The sequence below is a fragment of the Phalangium opilio genome, unplaced genomic scaffold, assembly GCF_054372755.1.
Source record: "Phalangium opilio isolate 3A_F unplaced genomic scaffold, DU_Popi_V2 ptg000217l_1, whole genome shotgun sequence".
Classification (NCBI taxonomy): Eukaryota; Metazoa; Arthropoda; class Arachnida; order Opiliones; family Phalangiidae; genus Phalangium; species Phalangium opilio.
In genome coordinates, this window is record NW_028324218.1 from 8,867,898 (window position 1) to 8,887,305 (window position 19,408).

The 19,408-nt window shown below is 37.1% G+C and overlaps 1 protein-coding gene across 1 annotated transcript in view; it reads right to left on the reverse strand.

Moving 5' to 3' along the window:
- Positions 1-19,408, reverse strand: part of LOC149616126 (mitochondrial sodium/calcium exchanger protein-like) — a 48,209-nt gene that overhangs the window by 9,857 nt on the left and 18,944 nt on the right. The window contains exons 4-13 of the mRNA XM_089856046.1: positions 18,871-18,928; positions 13,250-13,352; positions 7,407-7,574; positions 7,212-7,325; positions 5,738-5,857; positions 3,234-3,362; positions 2,422-2,639; positions 1,450-1,582; positions 1,032-1,307; positions 879-959 (exon numbers count right to left, since the gene is read on the reverse strand). Of these exons, the coding sequence (XP_089712172.1) occupies positions 879-959; positions 1,032-1,307; positions 1,450-1,582; positions 2,422-2,639; positions 3,234-3,362; positions 5,738-5,857; positions 7,212-7,325; positions 7,407-7,574; positions 13,250-13,352; positions 18,871-18,928 (1,400 nt within the window). The remainder of the gene's footprint in view (positions 1-878; positions 960-1,031; positions 1,308-1,449; positions 1,583-2,421; positions 2,640-3,233; positions 3,363-5,737; positions 5,858-7,211; positions 7,326-7,406; positions 7,575-13,249; positions 13,353-18,870; positions 18,929-19,408) is intronic.

Genomic DNA, 19,408 nt, shown 5'->3' on the forward strand with positions numbered 1-19,408 from the left:
TGTGTGAAGAACTGCATAACTATATCGATTTTTTGGTATAGTGGAAAAGTTGAATCATTTTTGTTTTGTTTTTTCCTTTTAGTTTTTATAGAGGTATAAAAGTAATAATGCTTGTGACACGTAACAAAAGTACAATGATTTCGAAAATGGGCACTTTTCCAAAAACGCGTTGCAATAAATAATTTGCGTCTGCATTTCGGAATTAACTAAGAAATATTTCAGTATATTTTGGTCGAAAACCGCTTGCCAAAATTAATTATACATTGACTAACTTAATTCATTAAATCATATTTTTCGCTGGTTTCCTTTCGTTTTGAGAGGGTTGCTTCATTCATAAAAGAAGCAATGAACGAAAGCTACAGTTCCTGTTATATAGAACAGCTCTACGCATACATTTTGTGGTATTAAAAATGGGCTCTAATAACTAAACTTAGAATTGAAGAGACAGTCCTAAATCGGGTAAAAAGGGTGAAACTCAACTAAGTTCCATAAGTTACTTCATATTCTTCGTAATACTGAGAGCTAGTTCGAGAACGACAAGCGAGAATTGGCTACACTCGGTTAAATTGCAGTCCATCTAATCCTATTTAGTCTGTACTAAGCCTTTGACAGCGCCTCAACAGGCCTCCCTCGCTTTACAAGAATCTATGACCTACGTCCCTTCACGACTAGCTCCAGTTTGTAACCAGTGATAAACTTATGGAACATATCTTATCAACTTATGTTCTTATTAATTTAACGTATGTTAATTGCTTAGACATTTAGTCTATTTTTCAATGAGAGAAACAGACCTGCATGGTTTTGTTCAAAAGAGGCGTTCAAAATGTCACTTACCAAGAACTAGATGACAAGATAAACCGTATTATTGAAAAGGATACTTAAAAACGGAGATCCAAAGCAAGCAGCAACGCCCATTCTTGGGAATCCTTTCTTCGCAACGCTGATGTTCGACATGAAATCTGTCAAATCGTCAAAAACATTTTTGTGAAATTTGTTATGAGACTATTTAGTAATGAGAATTAGGCACTTACCAAGTAGACAATTTCCCCATGCTAAGATCGTCAGTCCAATTAGAGTGTCACTGAGGTTGAATACAACACCGATGGCTTGAAGTAACACAACAATCTCAATGGATATGATGTAAATCCATACGACGGACACAACGAATCCCAAGTAAGCGAAGGCACTGTGATAAACGGGCGTCTTGTTCGTTTGAGATGTAAATTGAACTGCTAAGGCCAAAATAATTGACACTACAAGAACCACAACTGCGAGAGGCACTACACCGCCTAGCATCACGAATGCATCTAATTCAAAGTAAAAAAGTTAAATCTTTAGCCTATAAGTTTTATTTTTTGTAGGAGCAATAGGCGTGTTTTTTTTTTTTTTAACTTAAAGTTATGTACAATTTGTTTATATAGGACCAAGGACTGATGAAATTATGCTTACTTCCTGTGCCCAAGAGAGCAAAAAATGGTCCAGTTATGAGATGCATCATGTTGAGAGATTTGCACCAGTTGTCCAATTTTGTACGGTAATCGATTACAGGAACGGTCAATGTGATCATGAATAAAACGGGAGCCTGTTAACAAGGTGAAAAATATGTTAAAGCCCATAAATAATCTATTCATATTTTGTATAACACTGTCACTTTTTTACAATATGTCCAGTCACCAAAATTAACCCAATATGGCTTACTTTTAGAAACACTCCAATAAAACTTACCAAATCCATTGAATTTATACTATACAATTACTGGGTGCTATGCAAGTCGTTATGCTCTGAACTTGCCTTGGCCGGTTGGAGCACATGCTGTAATTTAGTTAACTTACCCAACTCGTTACTTACACAACTTTCAATTGTTTCAATCACTTTTGATTTTAAATTCATTTAGTGACAGCTAAAATTTTTAAAAGTAGCCTTGACCCAAGAAAGATGGTTATTTAATAATTACTGTGTGTTGTGCAAGTCATATATCTGTAAAACTTTGATTCTTGGAGAAGAGGTGAGATGGAGTAGTATCTTCATACCTATAAAGTAGCCTTTGTACCTAAATCTAGGGAACGACAACGAAGTCCTCCCAGCATCCTCAGTGGCGTTCTGGTAGGGTCGTACGGTACAAAACTTCAGCAATGCCCCCTGTGTCTTAAAAATAGAGCTACTCGGTAGCACTTAACAATCCCCTACTAAAGGGTAGGGGCGTACTCAAGGTACTCTGGGAGATTTTCATTGCTGTACACGGCCCAACATCACTTCCACTCCATCTCACCTTCAACATTGATTGAGGGGCTGTAATTCAATTGACTTATCCAAGCCAAATCGTTTCAATCACTTTAGATTTTAAATTCACGTAGTGTTCGCTAATATATTTATAAGTGACAATGACCCAAGAAAGACCCCAAAACTGTGCATTATCTTTACCTTTATTAATTCCACGATATGGTCAAAGACAGATCTTTCGCTCCATCCTTCCAAGTCAACTGGACACACTTTCTCAAGAAACGTCCTAACTTCGCCAACCTCTTCCTCGTCTTCTGGTCTAACTTTCTCGCAACTGGTAACTGATACTTTTCGACCATTGTTATCAACACTGCAAATGGATCCTGATTTGCTGCATATTGAAGCTTTCTTCTCGTTGCCTGTTTAGAAATTTTGTGTTGTCGTTAAGAGACTACCAAAAAGTATATACTTAAAATTCATTTCATGAACATAAGAAGTGCTGTGGTATCGTACTCGCATACTTTGTAGCTAAATTTATTTAGGTAAAATAGCTCGTGATGATATTTAGTAGATATATCATCATAGTTAAGGTAAACTTCATTGTGTGTAAATATTTTAATTTCTTAGTTTTAGCACAAGTTTATGAGATATGTTCCATAAGTATGACGCTACCTATGCTTCGTAATGCAAGAGACTTACTCAGAGCAAGTTTGAGAACGACGCGAGGATTGACTACACTCGTTTGTGCAATCCATCATCCTATTTAGTTTGTACTAAACTCTTGACAGCGCCTCAACAGGCGTCGCTTTACGATAATCTATGACGTTTCACCTACGTCACTTCATGACAAGCTCTCAGTTACCAGTGACAAACTTACGGAACATATCTTACGAACTTATGGTTTAAGATGCATGAATAAGTTATTTTTTAAATCAAAATTGCACGGTGGTAGTTGAATGGGACACAAATTCACCATCGAACAAAATGTGAAGACAAAGTTTTGTGATACTTACTGACTGATTCTCCGTTAGGGTAAGTGATGACGTAGATACCGGTCGGTGGTTCAAATTCGTTTATCTTTTGGATGTCGGGAGTCTTGTTGTCATCGTCCCATAGAAATCCATTGTTGTAAAAGTAGTAACCTTCAAATAACAAACTTTTGTTATTTTCACTTTTACAAAATTCCAAGAATTCGCGCAAGACGAACTCTCTCGCACGCGTACATTTATTTCAATATATGTTGGTTTTAACCTTAGTTTATTTTTCTAAGAAACCCAACGACTCTCAGGACAACAACATTGCTAGTTTCGGATCAGGATCAAGGAATCGAGCTTGTTTCTAGGAATTTCATTTTGCGGCAAATGAAAACAATATTCTAGAAATATAACACCTAAACAAATAGATGATTTCGACTGTAAGCAAAAGGATAGTATCGAAACCTACATCTCTCTGAGCACTTTCGTGACATTGAGCCTATGGTAAGTCGTCAAAAAATAAGTAGCAAATTTAACGTCTTTGTCTTTCACACTTGGTAAAATCGAAAGAGTCTATGTGGTTGAATGAGTACTAATTGGGGCATATCAACATTTATGAACAGGTCAAGGTAATATTGAATGAGTTACCGAGACACGTGCCGCCGTGAAACCACAGAAGCTTGGGTTCTTTGAATTCTCGATAAAGTAGAGACTGTTAGAAACTGCCGTATATGTTGAAGCTCTTTTTAATTAAAAATTAATTTCGTCATTATGAAGATTCTTTGGGTTTCTCGTACCTCACTAATTAATTGCTTCCTTTTATTGTAAGAAGCAGGAATACATACAGATAATTGGAATCATTGTATACCCATCTTCTCAGTGTATTTAGGCTAATATTTTGGGAAGAGCTAGATTAATCGTTACGTATGACGAGCTTAACCTAGCGAATAATCTTCCACACTGCGCGTTGCACTTTGCGCGAGTTGCTACCAACCAATGAAATCACAATTAGAAAGACGACATCAGAATTATGAGGCGTGACGGATAGTAAGTTCTCAAGCCCGGCCCACAAAACCAGCATAGAAATTAACATGGGTCGCAATGATTCCAATTAGCTGTATATATTCTCGTTAGAAGTAACGTGCAGCGTATGTAACTAGGTCTAAGCCTATTTAGTGAAACTTAAATAAAACCTTCAGTAGTTAGGTAATGCTTCTAACATCTTATTCTGAAATTGGATTACGCTGCATGCTGACGACGCACAAAAGGTGGGTGCCTTTTTATTAACTTAGCTACCAACTCTTTTCAAAGAATAATGAGAAACACTTTTTAACTCGACTCTAATTAGAATCAACTGAATATAATTTTCCCTCAGATTTGCTTTAGATCCTTTATTATTTATATATGTTAATTAACTTTAGGGAGCTGTTCGTACGTATATATTTCACTCATAAAACAAAGAGAATGAGAGAAAGAGAGAGAAAGGCTCTTGAAGGTATTGCTGCTCTTGGTTTTCTCAAAACCCCTAGTCTTTAGAACCTTGAGCAAAAATCGATAGTAAAAGCTTACAAACCCGACTAGGACTCTCTGCTCTAGTGAGCCCAATGCAGAAATTGGAAGCTCGTAACTGGATGTCTATATTTCAACATGCAAGACGGGCATGTGAAGTTTTATGTTTACTTCAAGGAATTTAAATAGGGAAACAGAAAAAGGGGTTGGCTTGAGGAAAGCTCCTTCCTTTTACATTTACATGGTAGAGTATTTTGTGAAGTTGAAGTGTAGTGGGGGTGTAAAGCTAATAGGACAAGAAGAGATCTGACGTTCGGTAGGAGGGGTTTATCCCATATTGCTGTTAATATCCCTATTATTATAATTAGTTTATGAAAGGCTATTGATCAACAATTCAACATTAGCATCAGCAACCCTTTGCAAATATTCGCATACAATAGCTAAAGAACCAGGAATGTATATAGCTCACAGGAATAATTGTGCCCCCCAATATATCATATGTTCCTTTCTGCCTAACTGTGATTTCATTGGTTGGTAGCAACGGAAGCTCCTAGGTTCGCGCAAGATTATTCGCGAGGTAAAATTGATCATACATAATGATTAGTCTAGCTCTTCCCACCAAATCCGCCTAAATACCCTAGTTCTTGGTTACCTCACATCATCGCCAAGGCATGACATCATGGAAACCTAAGATGTTTATAGCTGAGTTCTTTGTTTCTACTATAGCAAACCAGAGATTTTCGACGAAAATTTTTGTTTTGTCTAATCGAAGGAATATAATGTGGATCGAGTAATGCAATTAAATCACTGCTGAATTGAACTAAACTTCAGGTGATGAGATTCCAGAGAATGCGAAGAGTATCTTGGGAAGATTCTGTCATAGTAGGATAAAGGAGGAGTCGCGAACAATTCCATACAGGGAATCAAAATCACTTGGGGCCACTGTTAACGATAGGCTAACAGTAATTCAGTCTCTAGTTTCAATGGCAACTTAAAATGGATAGATTCTAGAAGCTAGACAAACGAGCACTTACTCTTCAACACAATTCCTACTGCTTCCGGATTGTCCTCGGGCGCCTTCTTTCCCCTAAAACTGATTTGCCTGTTGACAGCTTGAACTTCGCCTCCATTTCCCTTCTCAGCGGCAGAGGCTTCTGAATAAATAATAATGCGTTTTGATCGGATTAATGCTCTTAGGGACTTTAGTATAAGCAGAAGTGGTATGAGACTAGAAGTGAAGGGCTCTAGCATTGGTAATAGATCCTGGCACTAGTGAACAAATTTGAGGATTTTATGCCGCTTCCCACGCGCTAAAACTAGAGAGAGAAAAATTGGTCGAGTTCCAAAAGCATTTCCCACCCCCTTCCCCTCAACCCAAAGCCGCAGTACACGGACCCGGCTCCTTGAATCTAGTTCGGCCGTCTACCACCGCGAGCGTCTCACGTTTTGGAGGGGAAATTCTGAAACCGCCACTAGAGGGCCAACCGTTTGTGTTTTATCAAGTCTTTTCACTAATGCCGAGTGAAGAATTTGGTTAGCTCAATACTTCTAGTATCATACCACTTCTGGTATAAGTAAAAGACGACAACACTCGACGTAACGCAAAACGTACTTGTCAGAAAATTTGTATTTGTTATTAGATTTGGGGCGAATAAATATGGGTACAATTCAAAACTAAGAATGAGATGGTTGAAGTTGTAGGTATAGAGAAACAAAATTTTGGTTTCGGTGTGTACGATATAGTGACGTGGGATTGACACTTAAAGCAAAAATAATGCAAACAGATCATTCAAATAATGTCATAATAAAAGCAAACACAACAGGCTGTTTCCCTCTTGCCAAGAAGTATCGCAAGAGGCAGTGCGAGTTGGCCAGCCTCCCGCGTGTAGCAAACTCTGGCTCCATCTGGTGTTGCCTTTTGACACGAGGGAAAGGTGGCCACGCCCTAGTGGGTTGGTTTCTCTATAAGTATTTATTGGAATGGTCTATATGGTTGTGTAGCTAGTTTTCGTGCGTTGAGAATGTTAGTTATCGGCGAAACAATAAGTAAACACCTCGTTGTTCGACGTTTGAAACTTCCAATAATTCACGTCAATTGCGAAGCTGAATAAAAACTTATATTGAAATCCAACTCAGCGCAGTCATCATTGAATGATTTCTATAATTTTAGTCAATAATCATACGAAATTTTAAACATATTCACGATTTTAGATATTTTCGATCTCACAGCATCAGCAACTAATTTACTAGCAATTTTTGACTCATCTAGTTAAGCCAAAAGCTGTATCGCCTGAAAAGGCCTGGATCGCGTACTTAAAACTAACATAATTCACTATTTGATCTGTACGTAATTTGAAATTATGACATTTATTCTAGCCGAAATGTCATGACTTCATAGCATTATAGGGATGTTTAGTGCAATTACATATGAACGAGTAGTACAATTTGTGAAATCATTTGACAAGTAGCAATAATTACGAAGTGAAATAATAGTTTTTGTTTCCTTACCTGCTTCTTTACTTTCTGCCGCATCTTCCGGTTCAGGAACACTGGCACTTCGTTGATAGACCATTCGACTCACAACCACCACAATGATGTATAATAAATATAGAGCAATGAAACCTTAAAACAAATTAAACTATTTATAACGTCTGAAGAACGAGGAGAAAATTGAATATTAATATAATTTGGTTTGATTCTTACCGAATGCGTGATAGATCTGAATTGAACCAGTGTAAAAGAGGTAGAAGACCCACGCTCCAGCAATGAGATAAAACGAAACATCTCTAATGAAAGGACGTTTCATCATACGAAACGGTTTGATAACAAAGATGGAACCGGCTACCACCGTCGTTACGAAAATACCAGCCCCTAAAATAATAATTAAAGAGAGCAATTGTTAAATTAGTAAAAACATTAAATATTTTACACTTGTAAAATAAACGTAAGTAGAAACGGAAATGCAAAAAGCTAATAGGAATGAATCAATGTGCCCACATTCATATCCTATGTTATTGTCTATGCGGGTTTTGTGGACTGGGCTTGGGTACTCCCCGTCACCCCTCATAATTCTTCATACGTGTTTCTAACTTTGATTTCATTGGTTGGTTCCTAGGCGTGCCCAAGATGCAAGGCGCAGGGAGATATATTATAAATTCGCGAGGCAAAATTCGTCATACATAATGATTAGTTTAGCTCTTGCCACAAATTGTGCCTAGATACGTTGTAAAAATGGATACACCATGATTCCTAATAAATGTATGTATTCCTGGTAAAAACAATTCAACAATCATTATTTCTATTCGAAGATAATGAATGTACTGCATGGTATGATTTGCGTAGCGTGTTTGAATTAAGAAATTGAATTGAATTGATTTGGTCCTTTGTAATTGCATAACACCTTAATTATACCCTGACGAATGACATTTCACATTTCAGCTACGATGCCTTTAAATGTTGGAAACTTGAATCAAAACATTTTCCAGAACAATATAACAAGTTAAATAGGTTAAGCAAGGGACGTTATGTTGTTTTTCAATTTGAATTCGATGCATTGGCAAATGATCACACTGCCTGTTTTAATTGTAGATGCATTGAAGAAAACATTTCCTGCCGTTTCGTGAAAACTATACTTTACAAAAAGGCTAGAACTTTCAATTGGTTCAAGATGTCAACCATAAGCCGACATACAATTGTCCTGCGTGAAAGTGAGACTTGGCAAAGTAATTAATATTTTGTTACTAATGCTTCAACTCATTTAAAGTGAAATACGACTAGATTGTAATTGATTCGCATAAGCAAGCAACTACAACATCTGTAAGCGTTAATTAATTATAGAGTCGAGAAATTTGCATAGGGTATAATTAGTAGAGAGTGGTTATTACGAAGTTAACGCCAACGATGTAATTATAAAGCGAACTCTATCAAATTTGGATCCTTTTCAAGAATAGGCTGGGATTTCGGAGAGAAAATCATTCTAAATAGGAGCTTATGTATCGGAAAGTACACTAACAATGGCTAGAACGTCAAAAACGGCTGTGTCATTGTTTTCGATGTTTATCCGGCATTAATTCAAATTCAATAATCGTCATACGAAGTGAACTAGGCAATTAACAACTAGAAGGAATTAGGGTTCGGGAACCAAGAAGGCTTAAGTTTTATCGATTTAATCCACTGACGGTTGACTATCAGAAAATGCTAATGAAACAATTAACGTGACAAATCCTTGTAACTGAGTGAGGTAGAACATTGTGAAATTTTGCAGTAAGTCAGGAAGTTCAAAGGAATGCGTGAATATGATTCAGTTTTTCGTTGGGTTGTGAACTAAAAGTTTTTTTTTTTTTGAGTTTTGTAATAAGAGACCTTTTGTTTTAATTTTAACATATTTCCTTTTATATTTAGGAAAGGCCGTTATTTTAAGGTATAATCAGGGATAGATTTAATTTTAGAAGTAGGAATGGAGAACAGAGTAATCTGGGCGCGCGTCAAAGTCCCGGAACCCCTTCCACGGGACGGGGAGGGGGTATGCAAGAATAGGCGGGTCCTAGCGACAGAGGTAAAAAGGAATTACGTATTATTCGCCGTCCTCGTCAGCAACGTAGTTGAAGTGAGCCAATAAGAAAATTAAAACTTTTCGTTCCGTGTTGGAGGGAGGAGCTCTATACTGGGCTATGAGTCGGACTGAAGTAAATACTAACCGTTTTCCATTCCTACATCGAAAATTAAATCTAGCCCTGGTATGTTACCCGAATTATTACTTTAATGTAGGAAAATATATTCAATATTTTTCTCCCTCTAAATGTAATGGCATATTCAACGATCATCAATCTGTACGCAACCGGACTCTTATTCTCCAGTTAACGGATTTTTCCACCCAGGTATAAAAGCCCCGATCTATTCGGTAAAAGCCATCACGTTACGAATGACTGGCTCGAATATCGATCCTTGGCTATAATTCGTTTCCTTTGCAGCATAACCCAGGTATCTCTTGCCTTCAAAACCCATTAGAGTACAGCGTTCAAGCATTAAATGAGCTAAAATCTTGTCCTGGTATACCCTACGATCCACTCGTTCATCCCGAACGAATCAGATCATGCATTGGCAAAACGAAATACTTTAAACATTGTCCGTCCCTTTTCTTCCGTTTTCTACACCGTGGCTCCAACCAAAGACCATTAAGGAAAGTCAACAGGACATGACACCGAGACGCTTTCTTTCAACCACGTGCTCTGATTTTGATAGTTAAATTGTATAAGCTTTGTGTTGAAGGTGTAGTGCCTTTGCCTTGTTTAATTTCTTGATCGTTCCATCATAAGTTTAAAAGATATGTTACTTCACCTATACCTCGTAATGTTAGAGAGCTAGTTCGAAGGAGAACGACAAGCGAGTTCATTTTGCAGTCCATCTTTCTGTTTAGTCTGTACTAAGCCTTTGACAGCGCCTCACCATGCGTAGCTTTACCTCGAATCTATGGCCTACCTCAATCACTTCATGACAAGCTCCAGTTTGTAACCAGTGACATAAAACTTAAGGAATATATCTTATGAATTTATGGTTTCATTCAAGATGTTTTATTCAAAAATTGGAAACATTGAGCCTCAACAGACTGTAATGTGAATTCTGTTCGATTCAGCGATCATTCAGGTGCAAACCTTCATGCAGGAAATGCTCTAATAACAAATTTCTGGCAGCCATGAAGCGTATGCGGTTGAAGTCAAGAAACGAGGTAGGAAATACCCCTAGCATCTCACACACTATCTATAGGACAACCTTGCAAAGGAAATGAATAATTTCATGGAAGGAGATTCGTTATCGTATCGCGTCCATTAGCAGCTAGTCTATGCTTACAAAGGACTTCGGAGAAGCTAGTGAGTAGCTCGTGGTCGAGATATTAGAGAATTCGTTTCCGAGATTAGATTGTCGAGAAACGTAATTAATACTACACGGTGGCCCCCTTACATAAATGGTAGGGACAGTTTTCCTTACAATTTGCCTCCTGCAAGAGAAAGAGAGAACGACAAACACGGGAATTCACTAAAGTCTCGAATTGATATTCAGGACCTTTTACTGCTCGAAACTCGATAGTAACGCTTTGACATATTGAGGCTTTTTTTGCAAATTTACATGTAGATTGATAAATAATTTTAAGTAAGATAAATGTTATTTGTTTGCGCAATAGGATTACGTCAACTGATAACTTATTTATTGGGGCTAGTTTTTTTTCGAAATATTTAACGTACATTATTTTCAAATGCGTATTTAATCTATTTGTATTTCTATGAACTAACATTAAAGTTAACAACATTTGTACATTTTCATAATTAGAAAGCCTCGAATCTTTGTCATCAAATCCAAAACTTTACAAGTTTACATATACATTCGGGGCTTTGAATTCATATTAAACCGAAAGGTTTTATGCGATCATTAAAATATCGAACAACAGTAAGCTAAGACTAAACGGTATATGGCAAAAGTTTCGTAACTTATGCAAAGGAGTACGATTTCGTGGTGAAAATATGCTTTGGTTAATGACATTTTGTCATAACCTATAGTGGTGCTTGGTTTTACTCTACGAGCTTAAAAAGTACTTGATCTCCCTCTATGAGCCTAACAAGTACTTCATCTCCCTCTACGAGCCAGCCTAACAAGTACTTGATCTCCCTCTACGAGCCAGCCTAACAAGTACTTGATCTTCCTCTACGAGCCTAACAAGTACTTGATCTTCCTCTACGAGCCTAACAAGTACTTGATCTTCCTCTACGAGCCTAACAAGTACTTGATCTTCCTCTACGAGCCTAACAAGTACTTGATCTCCCTCTACGAGCCTAACAAGTACTTCGTCTCCCTCTACGAGCCTAACAAGTACTTCGTCTCCCTCTACGAGCCTAACAAGTACTTCGTCTCCCTCTACGAGCCTAACAAGTACTTCGTCTCCCTCTACGAGCCTAACAAGTACTTCGTCTCCCTCTACGAGCCTAACAAGTACTTCGTCTCCCTCTACGAGCCTAACAAGTACTTCGTCTCCCTCTACGAGCCTAACAAGTACTTCGTCTCCCTCTACGAGCCTAACAAGTACTTCATCTCCCTCTACGAGCCTAACAAGTACTTCATCTCCCTCTCCAAGTACTTGAAGTGGTGACGTACGCTATAATTAGGGTATTTTGCATCGTCTTCACTTTTACTTTACTGTTCTGACACTGGGAATGTAATCTATTTTATATAATCAAATCTATAGTAAAAACTCAAATTGAATACGGAATTTTACTCCTTGCGGTGACCTTTTAGGTCATAGGTTTACTCTTAGAGGTCTTGTTTTATACTCTCACGAAAACTCAAGACGTGAAAGCGAGATAGGATTAAAACGTCTCTCTTATATCCGGTTCTAGTGTAACCTGACAGCACGATGTTATCTGTGTAATAATCTCAACGGAGCTTTCAACTTAATTTGACGCTGAAACCTTAATCTTGGCTTGTATTTTGATGGAAAACATTACACTGTAAGCCTTATTTCGAGCAAAGTACATCTGGTAAAATTTAAGGACCTATAGTTAAAGTGCTAATAATAAAAACAAAGAAAATGAAAGAGAGGGAAATTGAATGTTAATTTTTGTTGTCTGGATGCGGGAAACGTTCGCCCTTGATATTAATGAAAGGCTACTTTCATATAACTAATGCACTAAAATGTTTTCCAATTACGCGACTTAATCTCAAAGGATTTTCTGAGAAACACTGGCTTAATAATGTGGTGTTTAATGAAGTTTCAAAATGTATTCAGGCTTTGAAGTAAGTATCAAAAGATAGAAATTTTTAAAAAACAAAGCGCACAAATATAGCATTGTACTCTCCTTCAACCGTATATGACAAACACTCCTAGGAAATTTAACAATAGGAATAAATCTGCTTGGCTTTCGGTATAATGCCAGGTCAAATAAACTAAAGATTATTTTGCTTAAAACCAACTACTAGAAATTCAAGAATCTGTTGTTTACAAACTATATTTCAAGGAAGGCAAATTTCGTTTTAAGTGATTTGCATTTTGTTTTGGATTCTGGTACAAGGAATTCTACTTTTTCTCTGAAACCCAGAAAATGGGAAGCATCACTCACAAAAGCCACAACCGAAATGCATTAAACCCCAATAAATAAACTAGTGCAACGAAAAATATTGTGTAGGAACCAAACCAAAATCATGTAAAACATAATGGTGCCGAAACCCGGGAAAATAGGAATTAAGTGAGTCAAATATCTAAAAGTGAAATAGTTCAAAAGTGCATTCAAGCATCATTTGAATGTGTAATAGTGTAGATAACATTTACGAAACTAGAGCGGAGGGATATTAAACTAAATTCTGGTGAGAAACAGTAGCCAAAAAAAAAAAATCAAAGTGAAATTGAAGACGATTATGTTCGCTTTCACTGTGGGTTTCAACATGGCGTTTAAAGAACTAACCAATGTTTGTTTCATAATCTTAAATCTTTCACAACAATCCAATTGATAATAATAAAAGCAAGACCTTCACAAACAAAAACTATAAGAGATCACATTTACCCACAAGTCCTCCAATGACGAGATTAGTCTTTCCTTGTTGAATACCCGCAAGAGCGGCGAATATGTCTGGTGCACCATTCCCGAAAGCCAGAAGCGTAACACCCTGTATATTATTTCGTTAAGGATCGTAATAGGTTGCAATATTATTAACTTTAGAACAAATACAGAAATAACGTCAGAAGTAGTTTAAAAATCTCTATAAAAAGTAACCTACTCGGCTTCTAACCCTAACACACAAAGCCCACTCTATCAAGCGTTCACGGAGCAGCAACTTGCGTCTGTGAACGCGTGATCGAGTGGGCTATGGTCCTGGGTGAGCGAAAATGATTAAAAACGAGAGTTTGAGTCATAAGCCGAGTTTGTTACTCTTAGGTGATCTACTCTTGGTACTTATGTACATGTACGTGCACATTGAATGCATGAACCATACACGCAAAGGCAAATACAGCCTTACAAAGGCTCTTTTCAATTAGTACAAGTATCGACCTGGTTACGGTTAACATACTTTATAAAGTACAACTCCATGTGGAACTTTTGCGAAAATCGTGAACAAATGACCATCATGCGACCGAAAAACAGTAAATTAGTTTAGTTCCGCTTCGATATTTCTGGTTTTCAAGAATAAATTTAGCTATATAGCTGCAATGCGACATTTTACGTTTTGTTGTTTGAACTTTCCAACAATATACAATTTCTGTTTCTAATGGAGTTCGAATAACTATTCCACTACTAACGCCATCTAGATGCTTTTAAAACCACATGTAATAAATGAATAACCAACAGGGCCGGATTAACAATTTTTTGGGCCCTAGGCAAGGTTTTAGTTCCGGGCCCCCAGCCCCCCATAGACCACAGTTTAAGAGAATCTAAGAGACATACTATTTTTCATATCTTAAACACTTAACTGCATATTTAAATTTCTTTTTGAGCTCAATAGTCAAATTTCTTTCTTTCTAACTCAAAACATTTATCAATTATCTCTTCATAGCAGGGTTCAAAAAAACCCGGTTTTTTTTAAAAAAAAAAGCCCAGCCCACCGGGTTTTTCTGGGTTTTATTGGGTGCTTGGGTTTTTTAGGTTTTTTATCTTTAGCAGCTGTATGCATGGTAGAAATTGTCATTCAAACGTACCTGCTAAATAAAAATGTCTTAAAATGCCTCATAAGAATAATAAATAGTACTTTTGAAGTTTAAACAACAAATATCTTTAAAATGAAATTATTCTAGCATTCAAATTAATCAAAATTGTAGATCTTAGTGTTGAGTATTATTAAGTGGGTTTTTTATGGTGGGTAAAACCCAATAAAACCAGCGGGTTTTCTGGGGTGGGTTTTTTTAATTCGAACCCTGCTTCATAGTCTATGAAGTCGTTTAGTAAATCTTTTTCAATATACAGGGTGTTTGTGAAAGGTCCATCAATAATGAAAGGGCGTATTTATTGGGCCATTTTGAGTCGAAAATGTTCTATGACATTTTTCCGTCCGGGCCACTGTTTTCAAGTTATGATTGGAGTAATTTACGGATGACCCCTTAAATTTAATTTAGAAATTGAAAGACAGCGCTAATTTAATGAAGGGGTCATCCCTAAAATATTCAAATCATAACTCGAAAACCGTGGCTCGGACGGCTAAATGTCATAGAACATTTTCGACTCAAAATGGCCCAATAAATACGCCCTTTCATTATTGATGGACTTTTCACAAACACCCTGTATATCAAAGATAAAGAACTTCATTTATCCTGGGCTAATGTGGTTCTTAAGTAGTTTTTCACTCCTTTTAAAGCTGAAAAGTATCTTTCGCCACTTGAATTGCAAACACAAGAAAATTCTCAAAATAATTTCTAAGTTTAGAAAAGTTGAAATGATATTATTGGTTTGAATGAAGGAATGAAAGAATTCTGGGTTTTTGCTTTCTTCATTCTTCGCGAAATGCTTGAAATGTAGCCATTCGTTTTCAAGCTCTTCAAAATTTAAATCATTGCAATACGTTTCTGCCAATTCTTGGAAAGCTCCAGAGAAAGATTCATCGGGGGCATTAATGTTAAAAATAGGTTTGAACTTTTTATCAGTGTCCCTGTTAACTTCAGATTGTTTTTTAGTATTTGTCAATAGATTGTCACATAAGACGTAAAACTCTTATGTTTTGAAAGCGTCCCGTCCACTCAGTGTGTTATCATCGTTTTTAGCCACATCGATTGATGTACATCTACGATGAGGCTCTTAGTTTTGCCTGCCCTGTTGTTCTCGTACTCGTACTAGTACTAGTACCAATAGACGTGAAAGAGTAGCGCGTTTGGTAGTATAGAATTTTTCGTTCGTCATTTAAGGAAGAGTGAAAGGGAGAGAATTGTGGTGAGGCGATTTTTACGTTCGTGTATTTTTAGAGGATGGGGATTATAATAGTAACTTTAAGCACTGCAATTAATTGTATCAGTAAGATTAAGCATTTTGAATTGTGTTTTACGATTGCTCGACATATTTAAAGCGAGATAGAGGATTATGGTGTTACCTTAATTAAAATGGAAGGTTTAATACTGCCTTTAAAATTCCTGTCACCCGTCGACAATAAGGGTTTCACGCTTTCAATCCCGCTCCCCTGCTTCAAAATCCAAAGAAATAGAGCGGAATTTTGAAAAAGCAAAAGAAAGTATATTCCGATGTTATATTTAGTATGGTCTTGAGGAGATGTTTATTATTAGAAGTTACGTGTATTTCTCCACTAATCGAGAAGAATTTTAAAATAAAGTACTAGCTTGTGGCCCTGCATATTACAATTATAACGTAAGTAAATTTATTGAAGTAAGGATTAAGGGTTATTATTTTTGTTAGGACATCGAGGGGTTATTCACTCTCACTTTCTGTACTTCTTTTAATGGGCATTTACGGGTATTTCGTTTAATCACTGTTAAAGGATACTCATCGTGGGTGTACTCACGTTTTCCGTTCGTGTCACACTATTATAATTATAACAGAAGTAAAAAATGAAGTAATTATTTTAAAACAGTTAAGGTAACGCATCAAGGGCTATTCACTCAAATTTTCGGTACGCCTGTCAAGTACGGTCATAAGCATATCAAACCACCCGTAAGCGTGAATCGGAGGGAATTTAGCCACAGGCATTGTCTAGGTAAAACTCGCGACACGGGTCTTCCTGGTGGCACAAAGGGGAAACATTTTTCAAATCGCGCAAGGGATGCTACCGGAAGCTTGGACATAAATACAAGGATTAGTATATATCTTATTCTTACCTATTACGAGCTCTACCTACATTAATACTTGTAATCATAACGAACATTTTAAACCGTGGATGTTGATGTTCGCCTCTTCGCTAATGATCGGGGAGGGGGAGGCGTGCAAAATTAATGTTTATTTTAATTTTATTTTTTCATCTATTTATTAGGGTGGAAGATTACACTGAATTTTTTTAGCTGTTAAAGTGGCGAATACAAAACTTGCGGTAACCCACTCTTTTATGTTTGGTTATTATAATATTAATCTGAAACCATATGTATTGTGTAAACTTATCTCTATTAGCTTTTCTATTTTGAACAAATATTTGAGATAATTTGCGCTTAATAAACTTAAAATAACAACTGAAATAATTGGCGGCGGTAATCGTACTATAGAAGCAGACGACTGCTTAGATTGCCGAGTTAAAAGGTAGTAGGAGGATTCAGGGAAGGAGCGAGATGCTTCGATTCCCCTCGAGGTGGCGTAGGACCTCAAATCTTTTACTGGCGCTACTGTACAATGGTGATTACCCGTGGAAATATTGTGAATTCATGCTTACAGGTGGTATGATATGCTTATGGTACGGTACGATGTGGCTACTATTACGAGCCCAACCCTTGGGTCGCCTTGTTCTTTCCTCCGCCTTCATCAAAGAACCGTTTACGTATTTTTTCCCTTTCTTCGTTACTTTAGTAAATTATCTATTTTGTGAGCTGAGCAATTATTTAAAATATTTCAAATTATGACTAACACTCTGAATAAAGCTTATCAAGGAATCATACAATGCAAATCCAGTGTTTAATGACGGTCAGTAACAACACGATTTCAAAATGATATTTCTTTCTCCGAGGATTGCGACTTCTGAAAATACATTTCCATTGAATTTTTAAGTTTCTTTTAGTCTTTTTCTTTCTTTCTTTATCAATTGCAATAATGTTTTTGGGTAACGGGTTTTTCAACATTAGGCTACCGTTACATCTCACCTGGCTTTTCCATGGTGTCAGTGACGTTATGTTTTGGTAGAGAAAGAGGGGAAATTAATTTTTGGGTTTTTCATTTTCTCAATTTTTGAAAACTAGCTGATTACGGGCCCCTCAGACATCCGGGCCCTAGGCAATTGCCTAACTTGCCTAGTGGTTAATCCGGCCCTGATAACCAACAAAACTGAGCATGCGTGTGACTATAGATCTGGGACTTGGGAAGCTAAGTTATATTTTACACTTCCCTTACTTTTTGCATTAACGAAAGCCTTCAGTTGCGAGTTAACAAAGTGGATCGTCAACCAAGAAGCTCGTAATTAAAGAAAGCTATGGTAGTTGCCAAAGCTAGTTAAAGGGAAGGTTAATAAAGGGAAATAAAAATACGCGCCTTGCTTTGTATTTTTGAAGCCCCAATTTTTTTCATCATTTCTTTTAAGAATGCTAGACACTATGCTCATCAGTCAGTACTGAATACTCCCTGTTTCTTTGCTCTTGTTGCTCCATAAGATTATAAAACTATAAGTCTGCTAAATACATCTCTTATTAACGTCGTCTATGGATGCTTAAAGAGTGCCATCTGTTGCGGCGGAAAGTTAAGAGGTTTTCAAGGACTTTGGCGAGTCACGTGCGCTAATGAGGGATAAGTTCGAAGCGCCTTTCTTCGCCCGCTAAACGTCTGGGATTTAAAAAAACAGTACTGTAGGATCCATTTGGTGGTGCTTTTTCTAGCTAGGGACATCTACTTGCAGCGTCTGGAACTAATATTTCTACGTAACACTATTCTGCCCTTGGGGGATGAGTTCGAAGCGCCTTTCTTCGCCCGCTAAACTTCTGGGTTTTAAATAATGCACTGTATGATCCATTTGGAGGTGCTTTTTCTAGCTAGGGACATCTATTTGCAGCATCTGGAACTAATATTTCTACGTAACACTATTCTGCCCTTGGGATTTACTCTTACGTTTTTACCTTTTCTGGGCCGCACCGTTTATCATGGTTCAATCAAAATCATGTCACCTTCCCTTTAGGGTTCAGTAGGTGGGGGCAATGAATGGGTGCTTTAACTTAAAGCAATTTGTTCTCTCGAACACGGAGATTAAAACAATAGAAGACGACATTCGCGCTGTTTCAAAGAACCCGAGGGGTCGCAGACTTGCCAGTTTCTTACATATTAATTTAATGGTTCGTCATGTTTCAGACTTATCAGTCAATTGCAAGCAATATATGAGGTTGAACCATCCTTAGAAAATGTCTAAATATTTTGCGATTTTGGTCAAAGTTCACAGGATTTCGTTGAAGTGTCCGGCCCGTAGAAAGAACCTGTGCCTAAGGGCCAAGAGGGAGAAGGTGCCTTAGCGTGCTATCGATTCGTAAAAGCAAGGCTGAAAGGCCAAATATATATAAAAAGGATACGGCAACATTCTGGGAAAGCTTCAAATTCTTCGAGATAACAAACAGGGCTGGGCATAAGCTAGAAAAGAAAAACCATTTTTAGTACATTTTATTTTTCTCTCCAGCACTCGTCAGATGGAGCTTGGGGCTGTGACAGTGAATTTAATATGCAGTGTGGAACATGACAGATTAGGCACGCTCTGAACGTTCGTTTTCATTATCTAATCTTTATAACAGTGAGTGTAATTTGTGGTAGCCACAAAAAGTGGTCGTTGACTACCACCATGTTGCTAAGTGAAATAGTTCTAAACCGATTATAAGAAACGTCTGCTGTTTCTAGCAGTTCAATTCAGTCAAGGTAACTTGAGAAAATACTAATATCAATTCAGTAACTTTTAGACTCATTTTAGTAACATTTGATTTACTTCAGTTCATAATTGATCAGTTTTTTCAATCCAGTTAACTGGAAACTGAACTGACCAGTTCAGTTTCATTCATTGAAAATATTAGAAACGGTTCAGTTCAGTTTTATACCAAAATCGATTTGAACCGAACTGTT